Raw genomic sequence first — 26344 nt, forward strand, 5'->3', positions numbered from 1 at the left:
ACAGAATAGCATCATGAGGACAGAAGATTATGTGGCAATACTGAAGAACATCTCAAGACATCAGCCAGGAACTTAACGCTTGGGTGGAAATGGGTCTTCCAAATGGACAATGACCCGAAGCTACTGCCAAACTGGTCACAAAGAGGGTTAAGGAGAACAAAGTCAGTGTTTTGGAGCGGCCATCACAAAGCCCTAATCTCCATCCTATTGAAAATGTATGGGAAAAGCTGAAAAGGCCGGAGCGAGCGGCGACCTCCAAACATGGCTCAGCTACACCAGATCTGTGAGGAGGAATCTGCCCAAATTCCACCAACTATTGTGAGAAGCTTCTGGAAGGATCCAAAACGCTTCTGTGACGACATGGACTCTCATGGGTTACAGTTTCTTAAAATCCAGCCAGACAGCATGATAGATTGTCTATAGACGGGGGAGAAGTCCCTCATTGTTTTTACAAGACTCTTGTTGACTCAATGTAATTGTGTTGGCCACTGAAAGCCAGACGTATTGTTTCTACAGACTTTTTCAGTAATCATTGTATTGTAGGTGTGTATTGCTAATGTGATTACCTTAGTAGCCATTGTCTAGTCGGTGACTTGCCGACTCCATGTAGATATACTGAGTCTTTCTATGCACATCATTTAAATGAACATTATCCATGCAGCTTGAAATTCATCCAATGGGAGAAGCAATCTTGTCCAACCAATCGATGAGGACGCAGTGTATCCTAGTGGAAGGCTGTGGCTATAAAAGGGACTTCTTTAAGCCACCAGGGTTGATGAAGGTTGATGGATGCTGATGGATCCAGTCTAAGCTCTTTGGATCTGACTAGAGGATCAGGATATCTTATGGCTTCAATCTAGAGGCTCCGGTTCCGGTTGGAGACCATATCCACAGCCTAGGGATTTCGACTCCGGCTGCCAGGATTGTAACATCAAACCAGGACTACCTAAGGAGGACACTCAGGTTGGGACAGTTCAGTCACCTGGTACAGACTTTGCAGACCTCACACAGCTTCCTGAATCTGGCATTATTCCTTTCTCGGTGGGTGCCCGCCAAAAGCGGGGTGCTGCTGGACTGGAGTAAGCGGCCCTGGAACCTCTGAGGCAAGGACATTCTAAATCCCTGGTGAGCAGCGGAAGGGGGAGACTCTGTTGCCTGTTACATTTGTGTGTTTTGCTGGTTCTTTGTTATGTGCCGTTAATTGTTTGGGGATCCAATAAAGTCTAATTATTGTAATTCCCTCACCCTGTGTTGTCTGAGTAGTGTTACGCCCACGGTTAAGGAGGCCGGCGTTCAGTTGGGATGAGCCCTGAGCCACGCTGTCTTTCTAAAGGCGGCGGGTTTTAGTGGACGAGACCACCCACTGAGCCCTGTGTCTCCACAGCTTCCCCCAAGTCACACAGTGTAAGGGCGATGCCACCGAATACTAATGACATGGAGGGAATGTCACTGCGCAGAAAGGAAGAAAAATGCCTTAAAACATTCTCTCACATTATTCTGGCATTTGGCAAATACAAATAATTTTGACAGACGCTCTCCATTCCTCACACTGAGTAAACAAAATGGCAGCATCAAAACAATCTAGTTGTGTGACAAAGTCACTATTAACCATTTCTGGACCACTATCGCTGCCTGACACGTTGCTGACTTGTTTCGGGAGTGTGGAGGTGTTTGGCTTTGGCTCCGGCCTGTGCTGGATGACAGGCGGCCATGTTTGCCCATGTTCACACGCTGAGGGCCCGGGCAGCTTTTACCTCAGTAAATCCAGCAGTGGTGCTTGTGTTTCTATTACTTTTCCTCTGATTCTTCCACTCGTGGTTTGCACCACAAATACTGAGGTAAAAAACTCTCAGAATACTCAACGTGTGAACACGGCCTTAATATCTGTATCCCCCATGTCCTCCCTTCTGGTGTGCCATCGCCGTCCGGTCTCTGGGGCCTCGTGTGAGATTAGCAGACAATATTATATACCGGCCTGTGTCCTTTACACTCCAGCAATTAGGAGATCTTTGGTGACATAATGGCTCATGACTGAGAAACACACACACACACATACTAATTATACATATATATAACAATAATGTATTCTGCACAAAAAACACAAAACAAATAGATATAAATGTAATTATTAAATTATTTAAAGTGGCCAAGTAATGTGAAGTAATCTTCTACTCCTTATTCGAGAGCCTTTTGATAGACGACATTCTTAGTCCTTCCTTCAGGTGCAAAGACGGACAGATTTTTGGCTGCTCCAACTCTTGAACAGGCCACATAAACCCGACCATGAGACAAGCATGGAGGTTGTAAATCAATTCCAGCTACTGTCAAAGACTGTCCCTGAGCCTTGTTGAGGGACATAGCAAATGCCAGTCGAACAGGAAACTGGAGGCGTTTAAAATCAAAAGGCAAATCAGATGGAATACCGTGTTTTTCCAAAAATAAGACAGTCTTATATTTTTCTTGCCCCCCAAAAAAAGCACTAGGGCATATTTTTGGAGGAGGTCTTATTCTTGGAGAAACACAGTTGGGGGTAAGTTTACCCCCAAAAAAAGCAGACACCCCCCCCCCTTCCCAGGAGACTCATACTCACGAGACCAGGACGTCTGCGTGGTTCCCAGGTCCTCCTGTGATCTCCGGTCGGTGCTGCACGACGTTCTCCCTTGCTGCTAGCTGACACACTGACACACACAGCAGATCACACACACAGCAAATCTCACACACACACACTCACACACACAGCATATCTCACACACACACACACTCACACACACAGCATATCTCACACACAGCATATATCACACACAGCATATCTCACACACACACACACACTCACACACACAGCATATCTCACACACACACACACTCACACACACAGCATATCTCACACACAGCATATATCACACACAGCATATCTCACACACACACACACACACACACACACACAGCATATCTCACACACAGCATATCTCACACACACACACACACACACACACACACAGCAGATCTCACACTCACACACACACACACACACAGCAGATCGCAGATATACACAGCAGATCACACACACACACAGCAGATCACACACACAGCATATCTCACACACTCACACACACACACAGCAGATCGCAGATATACACAGCAGATCACACACAGCAGATTGCAGGCACACACAGCCGATCACAGATACACACACACACACACACAACAGATCACACACACACACACAGCAAATCACAGGCACACACAGCCAATCACAGATACGCACACACACACACACACACACACACACACAGCAGATCACACACACAGCAGATCTCACACACACACACACAGCAGATCACACACACAGCATATCTCACACACACACACACAGCAGATCTCACACACACACAGCAGATCTCACACACTCACACACACACAGCAGATCGCAGGCACACACAGCCGATCACAAATACACACACACACACAACAGATCACACACACACACACAGCCGATCACAAATACACACACACACACAACAGATCACACACACAGCAAATCACAGGCACACACAGCCGATCACACACACACACACACACACACACACAGCAGATCACACACACAGCAGATCTCACACACACACACACACAGCAGATCACACACACAGCATATCTCACACACACACACACACACACACACAGCAGATCGCAGATATACACAGCAGATCACACACAGCAGATCGCAGGCACACACAGCCGATCACAGATACACACACACACACTCTCTCACACACACACATACACACACACACACACACACAGCAGATCACACACACAGCAGATCGCAGATATACACAGCTGACCACAGGCACACACAGCTGATCACAAGCACATACAGCTGATCACAAGCACACACAGCTGACCACAGGCACACACAGCTGATCACAGATACACACGGCCGATCACAGATACACACGGCCGATCACAGATACACACGGCCGATCACAGACACACACACAGCCGATCGCAGATATACACAGCAGATCACAGATACATCCGATCGCAGGCACACACAGCCGATCACAGATACACACATCCGATCGCAGGCACACACAGCCAATCACAGATACACATATCCGATCACAGGCACACACAGCTGATCACAGGCACACACAGCTGATCACAGATACACACATCCGATCACAGGCACACAGCTGATCACAGATACACACATCCGATCACAGATACACACAGCCGATCACAGGCACACACAGCCGAACGCAGACACACACAGCCGATCACACACACACATACATCACATCACATCCAGCACTTACGGCAGCAGGGAATGAAGCAAGTCACGTGTCCGGCTGCAGGTCCTGTTCGTCTCGCTGCACTGCACTGCCTCTCAGGATTCTCCCGGTGAGAAGAGATCGGTGTCGCTGGATGAGGTGAGTGTGTATACGATCCGATGTATGTGCGATCTGATGTTTGTGTGTGTGATCCGATGTTTGTGTGTGCGATCTGATTGTGTGCGATCTGACTGTGCGATCCGATGTTTGTGTGTGAGATCTGGTGTGTGTGTGTGTGTGTGTGTGTGAGAGCTGATGTGTGCGGGTGTGTGTGTGTGTGTGTGTGTGTGTGAGATATGATGTGTGCGGGTGTGTGATCACCGCAGGTCCTGCCGCTCAGTGTCGGGTGAGTGTAATCGCCGGGTGCCGCTGTCTATAATGAAGTGTCCTGCAGTATCTGTAACTTTTTTAGCTGCACGGACACTGCATTATTGATCCGCGACTAGGGCTTATTTTCGGGGGAGGGCTTATATTTAAGCCTTTCTCCGAAAATGCTGAAAATCCCCGCTAGGGCTTATTTTTGGGGGAGGTCTTATTTTTGGAAAAACACGGTAAGAGGAATTGTTGGAATGAAAACATCTTCTCCTGTGGCCCATCCTGTCAAAATGGTTGCCTCAATTACATGTGGAGACAGGTTCTTAATCAAGAGTCTTGTTCCATTACACAGCTTTGGTGGATCCAAATTCCTCAATAGCAGAATAGGTGCTCCAGGTTTTAGAAAGGTTGTGCGGAGGAGGTCCTTGTGGCTCCAAGGAATTGAGGAACTCGGTTGGATAAAACAATGCTTGAGCAGGGTCCATTACTGTATCCACTGACGTGTAGGTTGTGCACACACCTGGAAGGAGATTTAGAATTTGAAGATTGATCTTGTTGACGCTGCCATTTTTGGGAGCTGGAATAGCTCTTTCACACACGGCCAGAGAGAATTTTTGCAGTGGAGTTGGATGTTTGGAAAAACCTTTGCTTTCAACAACTCAATGGAAGTCACAATGCAACCCTAGTTGCTTGGGAAGCTGATCTGTCCAGTGCTTGAGCTTACGGGTGCTTTGCCACCTCCAATAGTCAACAGCTGGCTCGAGAACAGTCCAGCAGAAACATCACCTGTCATGTAGACCCTCATGTTTGTGTTCAGTGACATTTTCTTTACTTTTCTCCAAAGGTATGATGCTTTGAGACAGGCATTGAGTTCGTCTGCAGGGGTTGATCTTGGAATAACAGGTAATGTTTGGCGGACGTCACCTGCCAAAACAACTACTACTCCTCCCATGATATATTTGTTGCTACGCAGGTCTTGCAGCAGTCTGTCCACTGCTTCCAGAGCCTTTTTGTGTGACATGGTGCATTCATCCCAAATGATGGCACTGCATTTTTGAAGCAATTTGGCCAGTCCTGATCCCTTGGCAATATTACACACGGGGCTGTCACTGTGAGACAGGTTAAGTGGTAGTTTGAATGTCGAATGTGCTGTCCTGCCACCTTTTAAAAGCGTAGCAGCAATTCAAGAAGATGCCACTGCAAGTGCAATCTTATTTTGTTGTCGAAATGTCTGTCTCTTTCCCTGTCTGTCTCTTTCCCTGTCTGTCTCTTTCCCTGTCTGTCTCTTTCCCTGTCTGTCTCTTTCCCTGTCTGTCTCTTTCCCTTTCAGTCTGTCTCTTTACCTGTCTGTGTCTGTCTCTTTACCTGTCTCTCTCTTTCCCTGTCTGTCTCTTTACCTGTCTCTCTCTTTCCCTGTCTGTCTCTTTCCCTGTCAGTCTGTCTCTTTGTCTGTCTCTTTGTGTCTGTCTCTTACCCTGTCTATGTCTGTTTCTTACCCTGTCTGTGTCTGCCGCTTTCCCTGTCTGTCTCTTTCCCTGGCTGCATTGTGACACACCAACATTCCATATAAGTGCGTGGCTGCGCATTCTTCTGAAGTTCTGGCTGCACTGTGGCTCCCAGCTCCATTCGCTTTAATGGAGGCAGGTTTTTTGGTGAATAACTGTAAAGTGCGGGGTTAAACTTTCCCCTCAAAACATAGCCTATGACGCTCTCGGGGTCCAGACGTGTGAGTGTGAAAAATTTTGTGGCTGTAGCTGCGACGGTGCAGATGCCAATCCCGGACACACACACACACACACACACACACACACACACACACACACACACGGCTTTATATATTCGATAGCAATGGGGAAGGGATTCTTCACCATTCAGGACATTTTGGATAAAAATCATTTTTATAGTTAGGTTTCATTAAAAAATGTCGCTCCGATTGACCTCTACAGCCGCTGTGTCACACTGTCTATTGCTGACTGTAGAATGAGGTAACTGAGTGCCTGTCAGTGAGCTGCTATGATGGGTGACTGCAGAGTGAGGTAACTGAGGGCCTATCAATGAGCCGCTATGATGAGTGACTGCAGAATGAGGTAACTGAGGGACTGTCAGTGAGCCGCTATGATGGGTGACTGCAGAATGAGGTAACTGAGGGTCTGTCAGTGAGCCGCTATGATGGGTGACTGCAGAATGAGGTAACTGAGGGTCTGTCAGTGAGCCGCTATGATGGGTGACTGCAGAATGAGGTAACTGAGGGTCTGTCAGTGAGCCGCTATGATGGGTGACTGTAGTATGATGTAACTGAGGGCCTATCAATGAGCCGCTATGATAGGTGACTACAGGATGAGGTAACTGAGGGACTGTCAGTGAGCCGCTATGATGGGTGACTGCAGAATGAGGTAGCTGAGGGCCTGTCAGTGAGCTGCTATGATGGGTGACTGCAGGATGAGGTAACTGAGGGTCTGCCAGTGAGCCGCTATGGTGGGTGACTGCTGGATGAGGTAGCTGAGGGCCTGTCAGTGAGCTGCTATGATGGGTGACTGCATAATGAGGTAACTGAGGGCCTGTCAGTGAGCCGCTATGGTGGGTGACTGCAGGATGAGGTAACTGAGGGACTGTCAGTGAGCTGCTATGGTGGGTGACTGCAGGATGAGGTAGCTGAGGGACTGTCAGTGAGCTGCTATGATGGGTGACTGCAGGATGAGGTAACTGAGGGCCTGTCAGTGAGCCGCTATGGTGGGTAACTGCAGGATGAGGTAACTGAGGGCCTGTCAGTGAGCTGCTATGATGGGTGACTGCAGAATGAGGTAACTGAGGGCCTGTCAGTGAGCCGCTATGATGGGTGACTGCAGAATGAGGTAACTGAGGGCCTGTCAGTGAGCTGCTATGGTGGGTGACTGTAGAATGAGGTAACTGAGGGACTGTCAGTGAGCTGCTATGGTGGGTGACTGCAGGATGAGGTAGCTGAGGGCCTGTCAGTGAGCCGCTATGGTGGGTGACTGCAGGATGAGGTAACTGAGGGACTGTCGGTGAGCTGCTATGATGGGTGACTGCAGAATGAGGTAACTGAGGGCCTGTCAGTGAGCTGCTATGGTGGGTGACTGCAGGATGAGGTAACTGAGGGCCTGTCAGTGAGCTGCTATGGTGGGTGACTGTAGAATGAGGTAACTGAGGGACTGTCAGTGAGCTGCTATGGTGGGTGACTGCAGAATGAGGTAGCTGAGGGTCTGTCAGTGAGCCGCTATGATGGGTGGCTGCAGAATGAGGTACCTGAGGGCCTGTCAGTGAGCCGCTATGGTGGGTGACTGCAGGATGAGGTAACTGAGGGCCTGTCAGTGAGCCGCTATGGTGGGTGACTGCAGGATGAGGTAACTGAGGGCCTGTCAGTGAGCTGCTATGATGGGTGACTGCAGAATGAGGTAACTGAGGGCCTGTCAGTGAGCTGCTATGGTGGGTGACTGTAGAATGAGGTAACTGAGGGACTGTCAGTAAGCTGCTATGGTGGGTGACTGCAGGATGAGGTAGCTGAGGGTCTGTCAGTGAGCCGCTATGATGGGTGACTGCAGAATGAGGTAACTGAGGGCCTGTCAGTGAGCTGCTATGGTGGGTGACTGCAGGATGAGGTAACTGAGGGCCTGTCAGTGAGCCGCTATGATGGGTGACTGCAGAATGAGGTAGCTGAGGGCCTGTCAGTGAGCCGCTATGGTGGGTGACTGCAGGATGAGGTAACTGAGGGCCTGTCAGTGAGCTGCTATGGTGGGTGACTGCAGAATGAGGTAACTGAGGGCCTGTCAGTGAGCTGCTATGGTGGGTGACTGCAGAATGAGGTAGCTGAGGGCCTGTCAGTGAGCCGCTATGATGGGTGACTGCAGAATGAGGTAACTGAGGGCCTGTCAGTGAGCTGCTATGATGGGTGACTGCAGAATGAGGTAGCTGAGGGCCTGTCAGTGAGCCGCTATGGTGGGTGACTGCAGAATGAGGTAACTGAGGGCCTGTCAGTGAGCTGCTATGGTGGGTGACTGCAGGATGAGGTAACTGAGGGCCTGTCAGTGAGCTGCTATGGTGGGTGACTGCCCTGATGGTCGCCCCCTTGGGATTGGCCTCCCTCTCTCGATGACTTTTTGGTATAATACATCCCCCTGCTATATCTGTCCTCCCTTTCCCCAGGTACCTTTATATGGCCTCTGACCCATTGCCCGGTACTTTTTACATATACCTGACCTGTGACACATACCATATACATGGGCATTCTTTGTTTGGACTTGTTCCTTCATGCCCTAGAATTCACTAACACTAACGCGGCAGCTACATATGATGTTATCGTTGCTATGGAGGCGCTATTGCGGCTTCCTGGTAATGGATATGCGTGCGTTCCACTCAACCGGATGTGATTGCATCGGGTGAGGACGGCCACGTCGCTTCAGTGACGTTGCCTGGATGACGCGTAACTTCCGGTAAGGGGTGTTCTGGGAGTACGCGTCACGAAAATCCAGCCATTCCGCGCATGCGCCGGGCTTTATCTGGAGCGCTCTTCCGGGTGCGAAGCGCGGCTATTTTGAATGAGACTGGAGACACGCCAGTGAGCGGTGAGTTACTATAACCGATTGATATGCGGTTCATTGCTATCCTTTTTGGGCTTTTCTGATTACTGTTCATTGCTCTTATAGTGTGCGGGACATCGGTGGATGATAATGATATACTGATGTCCGCTACCTATATCCCACCTGGACTCCCCTGATGATCCATTTTTGAAACGTTGGGAGTGGGAGCCTACTGAGACATGCCTGACATGGTATAACCGGCTGGTTTGGGATCTAAAGTGCTGAGTGACAGCCCCCCCTACGGAACCGGTATTCCATAGATTATGCCCGCCGTGCATCGAGGGATGTGGTAAGACCATTCCCGCTTATAGGGACCACTGCTTTATATGGTCTTCCCCCTATGAGTATCCCTTTTGATACACACACATGAACGTTCCTTTTCCCTTGAGCTGGGAGTTCAGAATATATACTGTTCTGTGTGTTTATGATACTACTATCTTGGTCTGGTATAGTGGTTTGAGGTGGTATAGCCGTATTTCCACTCTAAGCTAACTAAGGTAGCGCATATCATTTGGGTCTTTCCACTGACCCTGAGGGTGCATACATGAGTGATCGGATGAATGTCACCCTATGATTTTAACTCACTTTATGAACGCAAGTTCATGTTTTATTGGAACACAGTAAAAGTTACGTTTTATGTCTGAATTTATTTTCTATGCCCCATTTATCCAGCTACTTTGCCTAACTGAGGGACTGTCAGTGAGCTGCTATGGTGGGTGACTGCAGGATGAGGTAACTGAGGGACTGTCAGTGAGCTGCTATGGTGGGTGACTGCGGAATATAGACCTCCTCTCAGCTGATTTCTGACCACAATAGTAACTGAAACTAAAATGTAAGAATAAAGCTCAGCCCCAAATCCATGGAGTTACTGGAGGTGAAGATACAAAAATGACCCCAAATGTGGAAAACACCACAAAATATAGGAGAGGACTCTCATCATCCACATAATATAGGAGAGGACTCTCATCATCCACATAATATAGGAGAGGACTCTCATCATCCACACAATATAGGAGAGGACTCTCATCATCCACACAATATAGGAGAGGACTCTCATCATCCACACAATATAGGAGAGGACTCCCATCATCCACACAATATAGGAGAGGACTCTCATCATCCACATAATATAGGAGAGGACTCTCATCATCCACATAATATAGGAGAGGACTCTCATCATCCACATAATATAGGAGAGGACTCTCATCATCCACATAATATAGGAGAGGACTCCCATCATCCACATAATATAGGAGAGGACTCTCATCATCCACATAATATAGGAGAGGACTCTCATCATCCACATAATATAGGAGAGGACTCTCATCATCCACATAATATAGGAGAGGACTCTCATCATCCACATAATATAGGAGAGGACTCTCATCATCCACATAATATAGGAGAGGACTCTCATCATCCACACAATATAGGAGAGGACTCTCATCATCCACATAATATAGGAGAGGACTCTCATCATCCACATAATATGAGAGGACTCTCATCATCCACACAATATAGGAGAGGACTCTCATCATCCACACAATATAGGAGAGGACTCTCATCATCCACACAATATAGGAGAGGACTCTCATCATCCACATAATATAGGAGAGGACTCTCATCATCCACACAATATAGGAGAGGACTCTCATCATCCACACAATATAGGAGAGGACTCTCATCATCCACACAATATAGGAGAGGACTCTCATCATCCACATAATATAGGAGAGGACTCTCATCATCCACACAATATAGGAGAGGACTCTCATCATCCACATAATATAGGAGAGGACTCTCATCATCCACATAATATAGGAGAGGACTCTCATCATCCACATAATATAGGAGAGGACTCTCATCATCCACATAATATAGGAGAGGACTCTCATCATCCACACAATATAGGAGAGGACTCTCATCATCCACATAATATAGGAGAGGACTCTCATCATCCACATAATATAGGAGAGGACTCTCATCATCCACATAATATAGGAGAGGACTCTCATCATCCACACAATATAAGAGGACTCTCATCATCCACACAATATAGGAGAGGACTCTCATCATCCACATAATATAGGAGAGGACTCTCATCATCCACATAATATAGGAGAGGACTCTCATCATCCACACAATATAGGAGAGGACTCTCATCATCCACATAATATAGGAGAGGACTCTCATCATCCACATAATATAGGAGAGGACTCTCATCATCCACATAATATAGGAGAGGACTCTCATCATCCACATAATATAGGAGAGGACTCTCATCATCCACACAATATAAGAGGACTCTCATCATCCACACAATATAGGAGAGGACTCTCATCATCCACATAATATAGGAGAGGACTCTCATCATCCACATAATATAGGAGAGGACTCTCATCATCCACATAATATAAGAGGACTCTCATCATCCACACAATATAAGAGGACTCTCATCATCCACATAATATAGGAGAGGACTCTCATCATCCACACAATATAGGAGAGGACTCTCATCATCCACACAATATAGGAGAGGACTCTCATCATCCACATAATATAGGAGAGGACTCTCATCATCCACATAATATAAGAGGACTCTCATCATCCACATAATATAGGAGAGGACTCTCATCATCCACATAATATAGGAGAGGACTCTCATCATCCACATAATATAGGAGAGGACTCTCATCATCCACATAATATAAGAGGACTCTCATCATCCACATAATATAGGAGAGGACTCTCATCATCCACACAATATAGGAGAGGACTCTCATCATCCACATAATATAGGAGAGGACTCTCATCATCCACATAATATAAGAGGACTCTCATCATCCACACAATATAGGAGAGGACTCTCATCATCCACATAATATAGGAGAGGACTCTCATCATCCACATAATATAGGAGAGGACTCTCATCATCCACATAATATAAGAGGACTCTCATCATCCACATAATATAGGAGAGGACTCTCATCATCCACACAATATAAGAGAGGACTCTCATCATCCACATAATATAGGAGAGGACTCTCATCATCCACATAATATAAGAGGACTCTCATCATCCACATAATATAGGAGAGGACTCTCATCATCCACACAATATAGGAGAGGACTCTCATCATCCACACAATATAGGAGAGGACTCTCATCATCCACATAATATAGGAGAGGACTCTCACCATCCACATAATATAAGAGGACTCTCATCATCCACACAATATAAGAGGACTCTCATCATCCACATAATATAGGAGAGGACTCTCATCATCCACATAATATAGGAGAGGACTCTCATCATCCACATAATATAGGAGAGGACTCTCATCATCCACACAATATAGGAGAGGACTCTCATCATCCACATAATATAGGAGAGGACTCTCATCATCCACATAATATAGGAGAGGACTCTCATCATCCACACAATATAGGAGAGGACTCTCATCATCCACACAATATAGGAGAGGACTCTCATCATCCACATAATATAGGAGAGGACTCTCATCATCCACACAATATAGGAGAGGACTCTCATCATCCACACAATATAGGAGAGGACTCTCATCATCCACACAATATAGGAGAGGACTCTCATCATCCACATAATATAGGAGAGGACTCTCATCATCCACACAATATAGGAGAGGACTCTCATCATCCACATAATATAGGAGAGGACTCTCATCATCCACATAATATAGGAGAGGACTCTCATCATCCACATAATATAGGAGAGGACTCTCATCATCCACATAATATAGGAGAGGACTCTCATCATCCACACAATATAGGAGAGGACTCTCATCATCCACATAATATAGGAGAGGACTCTCATCATCCACATAATATAGGAGAGGACTCTCATCATCCACATAATATAGGAGAGGACTCTCATCATCCACATAATATAAGAGGACTCTCATCATCCACATAATATAGGAGAGGACTCTCATCATCCACACAATATAAGAGAGGACTCTCATCATCCACACAATATAGGAGAGGACTCTCATCATCCACACAATATAAGAGAGGACTCTCATCATCCACATAATATAGGAGAGGACTCTCATCATCCACACAATATAGGAGAGGACTCTCATCATCCACATAATATAGGAGAGGACTCTCATCATCCACATAATATAGGAGAGGACTCTCATCATCCACATAATATAGGAGAGGACTCTCATCATCCACACAATATAGGAGAGGACTCTCATCATCCACACAATATAGGAGAGGACTCTCATCATCCACATAATATAGGAGAGGACTCTCATCATCCACACAATATAGGAGAGGACTCTCATCATCCACACAATATAGGAGAGGACTCTCATCATCCACACAATATAGGAGAGGACTCTCATCATCCACACAATATAGGAGAGGACTCTCATCATCCACATAATATAGGAGAGGACTCTCATCATCCACACAATATAGGAGAGGACTCTCATCATCCACATAATATAGGAGAGGACTCTCATCATCCACATAATATAGGAGAGGACTCTCATCATCCACATAATATAGGAGAGGACTCTCATCATCCACACAATATAGGAGAGGACTCTCATCATCCACATAATATAGGAGAGGACTCTCATCATCCACATAATATAGGAGAGGACTCTCATCATCCACACAATATAGGAGAGGACTCTCATCATCCACACAATATAGGAGAGGACTCTCATCATCCACATAATATAGGAGAGGACTCTCATCATCCACACAATATAGGAGAGGACTCTCATCATCCACACAATATAGGAGAGGACTCTCATCATCCACACAATATAGGAGAGGACTCTCATCATCCACATAATATAGGAGAGGACTCTCATCATCCACACAATATAGGAGAGGACTCTCATCATCCACATAATATAGGAGAGGACTCTCATCATCCACACAATATAGGAGAGGACTCTCATCATCCACATAATATAGGAGAGGACTCTCATCATCCACATAATATAGGAGAGGACTCTCATCATCCACATAATATAGGAGAGGACTCTCATCATCCACATAATATAGGAGAGGACTCTCATCATCCACACAATATAAGAGGACTCTCATCATCCACACAATATAGGAGAGGACTCTCATCATCCACATAATATAGGAGAGGACTCTCATCATCCACATAATATAGGAGAGGACTCTCATCATCCACATAATATAAGAGGACTCTCATCATCCACATAATATAGGAGAGGACTCTCATCATCCACACAATATAAGAGAGGACTCTCATCATCCACACAATATAGGAGAGGACTCTCATCATCCACACAATATAGGAGAGGACTCTCATCATCCACATAATATAGGAGAGGACTCTCACCATCCACATAATATAAGAGGACTCTCATCATCCACACAATATAAGAGGACTCTCATCATCCACATAATATAGGAGAGGACTCTCATCATCCACACAATATAGGAGAGGACTCTCATCATCCACACAATATAGGAGAGGACTCTCATCATCCACATAATATAGGAGAGGACTCTCATCATCCACATAATATAGGAGAGGACTCTCATCATCCACATAATATAGGAGAGGACTCTCATCATCCACATAATATAAGAGGACTCTCATCATCCACACAATATAGGAGAGGACTCTCATCATCCACATAATATAGGAGAGGACTCTCATCATCCACATAATATAGGAGAGGACTCTCATCATCCACATAATATAAGAGGACTCTCATCATCCACATAATATAGGAGAGGACTCTCATCATCCACACAATATAAGAGAGGACTCTCATCATCCACATAATATAGGAGAGGACTCTCATCATCCACACAATATAGGAGAGGACTCTCATCATCCACATAATATAGGAGAGGACTCTCATCATCCACACAATATAGGAGAGGACTCTCATCATCCACACAATATAGGAGAGGACTCTCATCATCCACATAATATAGGAGAGGACTCTCACCATCCACATAATATAAGAGGACTCTCATCATCCACACAATATAAGAGGACTCTCATCATCCACATAATATAGGAGAGGACTCTCATCATCCACACAATATAGGAGAGGACTCTCATCATCCACATAATATAGGAGAGGACTCTCATCATCCACATAATATAGGAGAGGACTCTCATCATCCACACAATATAGGAGAGGACTCTCATCATCCACATAATATAGGAGAGGACTCTCATCATCCACACAATATAGGAGAGGACTCTCATCATCCACATAATATAGGAGAGGACTCTCATCATCCACACAATATAAGAGGACTCTCATCATCCACATAATATAGGAGAGGACTCTCATCATCCACACAATATAGGAGAGGACTCTCATCATCCACACAATATAGGAGAGGACTCTCATCATCCACATAATATAGGAGAGGACTCTCATCATCCACAATCATCATCTCCAAATTGTGCATTGTCACCATAGAGACGATCATCTTAGTCCTCCGAGCGGATAGAGCGTCTCCAGTCTCTATGGTGGGAGGTCATCAGCTTCATGGCGGCGTCCGTAGCAGAGCGAGGAGGAAAGGTGAGACTGTACCGAAGCGTCAGCTCTGTATGGACAGAGAAGTGATAATATCCTGTGTATAAACACGGCCCGAGGAGAGTATCCACTGGAGAGGATTAGATACACAGCTCAGCAGACAGTATCACACAGGAGAGGATTAGATACACAGCTCAGCAGACAGCATCACACAGCAGAGGATTAGATACACAGCTCAGCAGACAGTATCACACAGGAGAGGATTAGATACACAGCTCAGCAGACAGTATCACACAGCAGAGGATTAGATACACAGCTCAGCAGACAGTATCACACAGCAGAGGATTAGATACACAGCTCAGCAGACAGTATCACACAGGAGAGGATTAGATACACGACTCAGCAGACAGTATCACACAGGAGAGGATTAGATACACAGCTCAGCAGACAGTATCACACAGGAGAGGATTAGATACACCGCTCAGCAGACAGTATCACACAGGAGAGGATTAGATACACAGCTCAGCAGACAGTATCACACGGGAGAGGATTAGATACACAGCTCAGCAGACAGTATCACACGGGAGAGGATTAGATACACAGCTCAGCAGACAGTATCACACAGCAGAGGATTAGATACACAGCTCAGCAGACAGTATCACACAGGAGAGGATTAGATACACAGCTCAGCAGACAGTATCACACAGGAGAGGATTAGATTCACAGCTCAGCAGACAGTATCACACGGGAGAGGATTAGATACACAGCTCAGCAGACAGTATCACACAGGAGAGGATTAGATACACAGCTCAGCAGACAGTATCACACAGGAGAGGATTAGATCCACAGCTCAGCAGACAGTATCACACAGGATAGGATTAAATACACGGTTCAGCAGACAGTATCACACAGGATAGGATTAGATACACGGCTCAGCAGACAGTATCACACAGGAGAGGATTAGATACACAGCTCAGCAGACAGTATCACACAGGAGAGGATTAGATCCACAGCTCAGCAGACAGTATCACACAGGAGAGGATTAGATGCGGCCTCTCAGCATACAGTATCACACAGGATAGGATTAGATGCGGCCTCTCAGCAGACAGTATCACACAGGATAGGATTAGATACACAGCTCAGCAGACAGTATCACACAGGAGAGGATTAGATACACAGCTCAGCAGACAGTATCACACAGGATAGGATTAGATACACAGCTCAGCAGACAGTATCACACAGGATAGGATTAGATACACAGCTCAGCAGATAATACCACACAGGATAGGATTAGATACACAGCTCAGCAGACAGTATCACACCTCAGAGGATTAGATACACAGCTAAGCAGACAGTATCACACAGGATAGGATTAGATACACAGCTCAGCAGACAGTATCACACAGAAGAGGATTAGATACACAGCTCAGCAGACAGTATCACACAGGAGAGGATTAGATGCACAGCTCAGCAGACAGTATCACACAGGAGAGGATTAGATGCACAGCTCAGCAGACAGTATCACACAGGAGAGGATTAGATGCACAGCTCAGCAGACAGTATCACAGGATGGGATTAGATACACAGCTCAGCAGACAGTATCACACAGGATAGGATTAGATACACAGCTCAGCAGACAGTATCACACAGGATAGGATTAGATGCACAGCTCAGCAGACAGTATCACACAGGATAGGATTAGATACACAGCTCAGCAGACAGTATCACACAGGAGAGGATTAGATACACAGCTCAGCAGACAGTATCACACAGGAGAGGATTAGATACACAGCTCAGCAGACAGTATCACACAGGATAGGGTTAGATACACAGCTCAGCAGACAGTATCACACGGGATAGGATTAGATACACGGCTCAGCAGACAGTATCACACAGGATAGGATTAGATACACAGCTCAGCAGATAATATCACACAGGATAGGATTAGATACACAGCTCAGCAGACAGTATCACACCTCAGAGGATTAGATACACGGCTCAGCAGACAGTATCACACGGGATAGGATTAGATACACGGCTCAGCAGACAGTATCACACGGGATAGGATTAGATACACAGCTCAGCAGACAGTATCACACGGGATAGGATTAGATACACGGCTCAGCAGACAGTATCACACGGGATAGGATTAGATACACAGCTCAGCAGACAGTATCACACAGGAGAGGATTAGATACACAGCTCAGCAGACAGTATCACACAGGAGAGGATTAGATGCACAGCTCAGCAGACAGTATCACACAGGAGAGGATTAGATGCACAGCTCAGCAGACAGTATCACACAGGAGAGGATTAGATGCACAGCTCAGCAGACAGTATCACAGGATGGGATTAGATACACAGCTCAGCAGACAGTATCACACAGGATAGGATTAGATACACAGCTCAGCAGACAGTATCACACAGGATAGGATTAGATGCACAGCTCAGCAGACAGTATCACACAGGATAGGATTAGATACACAGCTCAGCAGACAGTATCACACAGGAGAGGATTAGATACACAGCTCAGCAGACAGTATCACACAGGATAGGGTTAGATACACAGCTCAGCAGACAGTATCACACGGGATAGGATTAGATACACGGCTCAGCAGACAGTATCACACAGGATAGGATTAGATACACGGCTCAGCAGACAGTATCACACATGAGAGGATTAGATACACAGCTCAGCAGACAGTATCACACAGGATAGGATTAGATACACGGCTCAGCAGACAGTATCACACAGGAGAGGATTAGATACACGGCTCAGCAGACAGTATCACACAGGGGAGGATTAGATACACAGCTCAGCAGACAGTATCACACAGGATAGGATTAGATGCGGCCTCTCAGCAGACAGTATCACACAGGATAGGATTAGATGCGGCCTCTCAGCAGACAGTATCACACAGGATAGGATTAGATACACAGCTCAGCAGGCAGTATCACACAGGACAGGATTAGATACACAGCTCAGCAGACAGTATCACACAGGAGAGGATTAGATACACAGCTCAGCAGACAGTATCACACAGGAGAGGATTAGATACACAGCTCAGCAGACAGTGTCACACAGGAGAGGATTAGATACACGGCTCAGCAGACAGTATCACACAGGATAGGATTAGATACACAGCTCAGCAGACAGTATCACACAGGAGAGGATTAGATACACAGCTCAGCAGACAGTATCACACAGGATAGGATTAGATACACGGCTCAGCAGACAGTATCACACAGGAGAGGATTAGATACACAGCTCAGCAGACAGTATCACACAGGATAGGATTAGATACACGGCTCAGCAGACAGTATCACACAGGAGAGGATTAGATACACAGCTCAGCAGACAGTATCACACAGGAGAGGATTAGATACACAGCTCAGCAGACAGTATCACACAGGAGAGGATTAGATACACGGCTCAGCAGACAGTATCACACAGGAGAGGATTAGATACACAGCTCAGCAGACAGTATCACACAGGAGAGGATTAGATGCACAGCTCAGCAGACAGTATCACACAGGAGAGGATTAGATACACAGCTCAGCAGACAGTATCACACAGGAGAGGATTAGATGCACAGCTCAGCAGACAGTATCACACAGGAGAGGATTAGATACACAGCTCAGCAGACAGTATCACACAGGATAGGATTAGATGCACAGCTCAGCAGACAGTATCACACAGGAGAGGATTAGATGCACAGCTCAGCAGACAGTATCACACAGGAGAGGATTAGATACACGGCTCAGCAGACAGTATCACATATGGTGGGATTAGATACACAGCTCAGCAGACAGTATCACACAGGAGAGGATTAGATACACGGCTCAGCAGACAGTATCACACATGGTGGGATTAGATACACAGCTCAGCAGACAGTATCACACAGGAGAGGATTAGATGCGTCCTCTCGGCAGTCTCCTTCCTGTGGCGGTGCTTTGCTGGTACAGTACATTGGTTATTTCCGGTGGGTGGTGGGCCGGTGTCCGGATCTCGCTGCTGTGTGTCGGGGGCTCGGGTGTCATGGCCGCTGTGGCCTCTTTCTCTTCCGTTCGTCTTCCCCTGACCGTTTCTCTCTTGCAGTGGATCCTCCATCATGGAGTTCGCTCTTCGTTTCCCCGGATCTGTAGACGCGCCCTCAGCTGCCCCCCGGGGGAGGAGGAGGCTGCGCACTACAATGTGGTGGTGGTGGGAGGAGGACACGCGGGCACCGAAGCTGCAGCCGCCGCAGCGCGGGCCGGAGCCAGGACCCTGCTGGTCACACACAAGGTGGAGACGATAGGTAACAGCCGCCATCCCCGCAGCATCGCGCCGCTACACACCCCAGGCTGCTCTGCGACCGGCGGGACGAGGCTCCCCAGGGTCCGCACGTAACGCTCCGGTCTGTGCCCCCCGCAGGTCAGATGTCCTGTAACCCGTCCTTCGGGGGCATCGGCAAAGGTCACCTGATGAGAGAAGTGGACGCCCTGGACGGCGTGTGCGGGAGGATTTGTGATCTCTCTGGGATCCACTACAAGGTCCTAAACCGACGCAAAGGTCCAGCGGTGTGGGGGCTCCGCGCGCAGATCGACAGGCGGTTATATAAGCAGAACCTGCAGGTGTGCGCCGCTCGCCAGTAGATGGCAGTATATATATATATATACCGTCTGTGTACATGACCATCCGTATACTCTGCAGAAGGAGATCCTGGACACGCCGGGGCTCACGGTGACACAAGGCTCGGTGGAGGACTTAATCCTGGACCCCCCGGACTCTGCTCACCCGGGAAAGTGTCGAGTCGGCGGGGTCATCCTGGGTATGTATTGTCCACATGCTTGTATCCGATCAGTGCTGCAGTGTAAAGCATGGCGGGTGCAGCAGTATTCCCCATAGAGTTTCGGCACACTTATCCTCCATCATTTCCCTCTCTCCAGCGGACGGCAGTAGGATATTTGCCAGCAGTGTGGTGCTGACCAACGGCACGTTTCTGCGCGGAGTGGTGCGGGTCGGTACGGAGCATATCCCCGCCGGCCGCTGGGGTGAGGAACCGGCCGTGGGCCTTGCACAAACGCTGGAGCGCCTGGGGTTCGCTGTTGGGCGGCTGAAGACGGGGACACCGCCTCGAATCGCGAAGGACTCCATAGACTTCAGTGCGGTGACGAGGCACCAGGCCGACGATCCCCCCACGCCCTTCAGCTTTATGAACGACCGGGTCTGGATCAAGGTACGATGTAAATGTCCCACAATGCAGTACTGGCGCTGATCCAGCAGGGGGCGGCGGGGGACATCGGACCTCATTCCCCCCCTGTCTGTGAACCTGCCATGTATTGTAGCCTGAAGACCAACTTCCATGTCACCTGACGCACACCACCGCCGCGGTGGAGCGGATCATCCAGGAGAACCTGCACCTGAGCAGTCACGTGAAGGAGACCAGCGCCGGCCCCAGGTGAGTCCGGCAGGACCCGACCACCCCCGATCCATCCCGGAGACCTCTCCTGATCGCCCCACCTTCTCCTTCAGGTACTGCCCCTCCATTGAGTCCAAAGTGCTGCGCTTTCCCGGTCGTAGTCACCAGATCTGGCTGGAGCCCGAGGGCCTGGACTCCGACGTCATCTACCCCCAGGGCCTGTCTGTGACCCTCCCGGCCGAGGCTCAGGAGAGGCTGCTGCGGGAGATCCCAGGACTGGAGAAGGCGCGAATGCTGATGCCCGGTGGGTGCACAGTCTGGAGCCTGGCGTTAGGGGTCGCCCATCGTTCTGACGCCGCTCTTCCCCTCCGCAGGGTACGGGGTGCAGTATGACTTCCTGGACCCTCGGCAGCTTCGCACCTCTCTGGAGACGCTTCTGGTCCAAGGACTCTTTTTGGCTGGTCAGATCAATGGCACCACTGGTTACGAGGAGGCGGCTGCACAGGTAAGTAGTGGGTGACCCCCACCTGCCCGCTGTGACTTCCCCACCTGCCCGCTGTGACCTCCCCACCTGCCCGCTGTGACCTCCCCACCTGCCCGCTGTGACCTCCCCACCTGCCCGCTGTGACCTCCCCACCTGCCCGCTGTGACCTCCCCACCTGCTCGCTGTGACCTCCCCACCTGCCCGCTGTGACCTCTCCTCCTGTCCCCTGTGACGTCCCCACCTTCCCTCTGTGACGTCCCCACCTTCCCTCTGTGACCTTCCCACCTTCCCTCTGTGACCTCCCCCGGCCCGCTGTGACCTCCCCACCTGCCCCCTGTGACCTCCCCACCTGCCCCCTGTGACCTCCCCACCTGCCCTCTGTGACATCCTCCCCCTGCCCTCTGTGACGTCCTCCCCCTGCCCTCTGTGACGTCCCCCCCTGTCCTCTGTGACGTCCCCCCCTGCCCTCTGTGACGTCTCCCCCTGCCCTCTGTGACGTCCTCCCCCTGCCCTTTGTGACGTCCTCCCCCTGCCCTTTGTGACGTCCCCCCCCTGTCCTCTGTGACGTCCCCCCCTGCCCTCTGTGACGTCTCCCCCTGCCCTCTGTGACGTCCTCCCCCTGCCCTTTGTGACGTCCTCCCCCTGCCCTCTGTGACCTCCCCACCTGCCCCCTGTGACCTCCCCACCTGCCCCCTGTGACCTCCCCACCTGCCCTCTGTGACGTCCTCCCCCTGCCCTCTGTGACGTCCTCCCCCTGCCCTCTGTGACGTCCCCCCTGCCCTCTGTGACATCCTCCCCCTGCCCTCTGTGACGTCCCCCCCTGCCCTCTGTGACGTCCTCCCCCTGCCCTCTGTGACGTCCTCCCCCTGCCCTCTGTGACGTCCTCCCCCTGCCCTCTGTGACGTCCTCCCCCTGCCCTCTGTGACGTCCTCCCCCTGCCCTCTGTGACGTCCTCCCCCTGCCCTCTGTGACGTCCTCCCCCTGCCCTCTGTGACGTCCTCCCCCTGCCCTCTGTGACGTCCTCCCCCTGCCCTCTGTGACGTCCTCCCCCTGCCCTCTGTGACGTCCTCCCCCTGCCCTCTGTGACGTCCTCCCCCTGCCCTCTGTGACGTCCTCCCCCTGCCCTCTGTGACGTCCTCCCCCTGCCCTCTGTGACGTCCTCCCCCTGCCCTCTGTGACGTCCTCCCCCTGCCCTCTGTGACGTCCTCCCCCTGCCCTCTGTGACGTCCTCCCCCTGCCCTCTGTGACGTCCTCACCTGCTCTCTGTGACCTTCCCACCTTCCCTCTGTGACCTCCCCCGGCCCGCTGTGACCTCCCCACCTGCCCCCTGTGACGTCCCCACCTGCCCCCTGTGACCTCCCCACCTGCCCTCTGTGACCTCCCCACCTGCCCTCTGTGACGTCCCCCCCTGCCCTCTGTGACGTCTCCCCCTGCCCTTTGTGACGTCCTCCCCCTGCCCTCTGTGACGTCCTCCCCCTGCCCTCTGACGTCCTCCCCCTGCCCTCTGTGACGTCCCCCCCTGCCCTCTGTGACATCCTCCCCCTGCCCTCTGTGACGTCCCCCCCTGCCCTCTGTGACGTCCTCCCCCTGCCCTCTGTGACGTCCTCCCCCTGCCCTCTGTGACCTCCCCACCTGCCCCCTGTGACATCCTCCCCCTGCCCTCTGTGACGTCCTCCCCCTGCCCTCTGTGACGTCCCCCCCTGCCCTCTGTGACGTCCTCCCCCTGCCCTCTGTGACGTCCTCCCCCTGCCCTCTGTGACGTCCTCCCCCTGCCCTCTGTGACGTCCTCCCCCTGCCCTCTGTGACGTCCTCCCCCTGCCCTCTGTGACGTCCTCCCCCTGCCCTCTGTGACGTCCTCCCCCTGCCCTCTGTGACGTCCTCCCCCTGCCCTCTGTGACGTCCTCCCCTGCCCTCTGTGACGTCCTCCCCCTGCCCTCTGTGACGTCCTCCCCCTGCCCTCTGTGACGTCCTCCCCCTGCCCTCTGTGACGTCCTCCCCCTGCCCTCTGTGACGTCCTCCCCCTGCCCTCTGTGACGTCCTCCCCCTGCCCTCTGTGACGTCCTCCCCCTGCCCTCTGTGACGTCCTCCCCCTGCCCTCTGTGACGTCCTCCCCCTGCCCTCTGTGATGTCCTCCCCTGCCCTCTGTGACGTCCTCCCCCTGCCCTCTGTGACGTCCTCCCCCTGCCCTCTGTGACGTCCTCCCCCTGCCCTCTGTGACGTCCTCCCCCTGCCCCCTGTGACGTCCCCCCCTGCCCTCTGTGACGTCCCCCCCCTGCCCCCTGTGACGTCCTCCCCCTGCCCTCTGTGACGTCCCCCCCTGCCCTCTGTGACGTCCTCCCCCTGCCCTCTGTGACGTCCTCCCCCTGCCCTCTGTGACGTCCTCCCCCTGCCCTCTGTGACGTCCTCCCCCTGCCCTCTGTGATGTCCTCCCCTGCCCTCTGTGATGTCCTCCCCTGCCCTCTGTGACGTCCTCCCCCTGCCCTCTGTGACGTCCCCCCCCCTGTCCTCTGTGACGTCCTCCCCCTGCCCTCTGTGACGTCCCCCCCTGCCCTCTGTGACGTCCCCCCCCTGCCCTCTGTGACGTCCCCCCCCTGCCCTCTGTGACGTCCCCCCCCCTGCCCTCTGTGACGTCCCCCCCCCTGCCCTCTGTGACGTCCCCCCCCTGCCCTCTGTGACGTCCCCCCCCCTGCCCTCTGTGACGTCCCCCCCCTGCCCTCTGTGACGTCCCCCCCCTGCCCTCTGTGACGTCCCCCCCCCTGCCCTCTGTGACGTCCCCCCCCGCTGCCCTCTGTGACGTCCTCCCCCTGTCCTCTGTGACGTCCCCCCCTGTTCTCTGTGACGTCCTCCCCCTGTCCTCTGTGACGTCCCCCCCTGTTCTCTGTGACGTCCCCCCCTGCCCTCTGTGACGTCCCCCCCTGTTCTCTGTGATTAGTTATTTACCTCCTGAATATTTCTGCTTTCCTTCCAGGGGATAATCGCAGGAATAAATGCCGCCCTCAGGGCCGCGGATCGTCCCGCCTTCACCGTCAGCCGCACGGAGGGATACATCGGGGTCCTCATCGATGACCTGACGACGCAGGGTACCCGGGAGCCGTACCGCATGTTCACCAGCCGCGCGGAGTACCGCATGACACTGAGACCGGACAACGCAGACACGCGGCTTTCACTAAGGGGTGAGGAGGAGGAGGAGAGGGCCACCGGGAGCGGCCCTCCCGATAAAGGTCATCGCTGACAATGAATAGACCCGTCCTCGCCTAATACTTGTCACAGCTGAGGGTTTGCTCCAGTGTTAGCCGGACTGTTTGGTGGTTTCGGGATTGTCTGGGCGCAGGGTCGGATTCGCGGATGTTCGTGGATGTCACATCCTTGTGTTTTTCAGGATATGAAGTCGCGGGCTGCGTGTCTCAGGAGAGGTATGACCGGGCACAAGCCACCAGGGAGGCTCTGGATGAAGCGCTGTCAACTCTCCGCTCCCTACAGCTGTCGTCTGTCAAGTGGCAGAAGTTGATCCCAGAGGCGCCCATCAGCAGTGTCCGCGTCAGCGCCCTCAGGTACATTAACCAGAAATGTCAGGAAAGGGGGCTGGTGAACCGCACAGTGAGCCGACCCCCTCCACGCACAGCCCCCTCCACACTTGCCCCCCTCCACACACGGCCCCCCTCCACGCACGGCCCCCCTCCACGCACGGCCCCCTCCACGCACGGCCCCCTCCACGCACGGCCCCCTCCACGCACAGCCTCCTCCACGCACAGCTCCCTCCACCCACAGCCCCCTCCACGCACAGCCCCCCTCCACACACAGCCTCCTCCACGCACAGCCCCCTCCACGCACAGCCTCCTCCACGCACAGCTCCCTCCACGCACAGCCCCCTCCACGCACAGCCTCCTCCACGCACAGCTCCCTCCACGCACAGCCTCCTCCACGCACAGCCTCCTCCACGCACAGCTCCCTCCACGCACAGCCCCCTCCACGCACAGCCTCCTCCACGCACAGCTCCCTCCACGCACAGCCCCCTCCACGCACAGCCCCCTCCACGCACAGCCCCCTCCACGCACAGCCTCCTCCACGCACAGCTCCCTCCACGCACAGCCCCCTCCACGCACAGCCCCCTCCACGCACAGCCTCCTCCACGCACAGCCCCCTCCACGCACAGCCCCCTCCACGCACAGCCCCCTCCACGCACAGCCCCCTCCACACACAGCCCCCTCCACACACAGCCTCCCTCCACACACAGCCCCCCTCCACGCACAGCCCCCTCCACGCACAGCCCCCTCCACACACAGCCTCCCTCCACACACAGCCTCCCTCCACACACAGCCTCCCTCCACGCACAGCTCCCCTCCACGCACAGCCCCCTCCACGCACAGCCCCCCTCCACACACAGCCCCCCTCCACACACAGCCCCCCTCCACGCACAGCCCCCTCCACACACAGCCCCCTCCACACACAGCCTCCCTCCACACACAGCCCCCCTCCACGCACAGCCCCCTCCACGCACAGCCCCCTCCACACACAGCCTCCCTCCACACACAGCCCCCCTCCACACACAGCCCCCCTCCACACACAGCCCCCCTCCACGCACAGCCCCCTCCACGCACAGCCCCCTCCACGCACAGCCCCCCTCCACACACAGCCCCCCTCCACACACAGCCCCCCTCCACACACAGCCTCCCTC

General features: G+C 51.3%; 1 protein-coding gene across 1 annotated transcript in view; it reads left to right on the plus strand.

Moving 5' to 3' along the window:
- Positions 1 to 4302: 4302 nt before the first annotated feature.
- Positions 4303 to 26344, plus strand: part of MTO1 (mitochondrial tRNA translation optimization 1) — a 29019-nt gene continuing 6977 nt past the window's right edge. The window contains exons 1-11 of the mRNA XM_075319526.1: positions 4303 to 4430; positions 15727 to 15828; positions 19883 to 20081; positions 20198 to 20397; positions 20477 to 20594; positions 20713 to 21002; positions 21112 to 21224; positions 21299 to 21489; positions 21560 to 21690; positions 24638 to 24842; positions 25049 to 25220. Coding sequence (XP_075175641.1) covers positions 15796 to 15828; positions 19883 to 20081; positions 20198 to 20397; positions 20477 to 20594; positions 20713 to 21002; positions 21112 to 21224; positions 21299 to 21489; positions 21560 to 21690; positions 24638 to 24842; positions 25049 to 25220 — 1652 coding nt within the window. The 5' untranslated portion in view covers positions 4303 to 4430; positions 15727 to 15795. The remainder of the gene's footprint in view (positions 4431 to 15726; positions 15829 to 19882; positions 20082 to 20197; positions 20398 to 20476; positions 20595 to 20712; positions 21003 to 21111; positions 21225 to 21298; positions 21490 to 21559; positions 21691 to 24637; positions 24843 to 25048; positions 25221 to 26344) is intronic.

This window comes from Anomaloglossus baeobatrachus, chromosome 7, assembly GCF_048569485.1.
Source record: "Anomaloglossus baeobatrachus isolate aAnoBae1 chromosome 7, aAnoBae1.hap1, whole genome shotgun sequence".
Lineage (NCBI taxonomy): Eukaryota > Metazoa > Chordata > Amphibia > Anura > Aromobatidae > Anomaloglossus > Anomaloglossus baeobatrachus.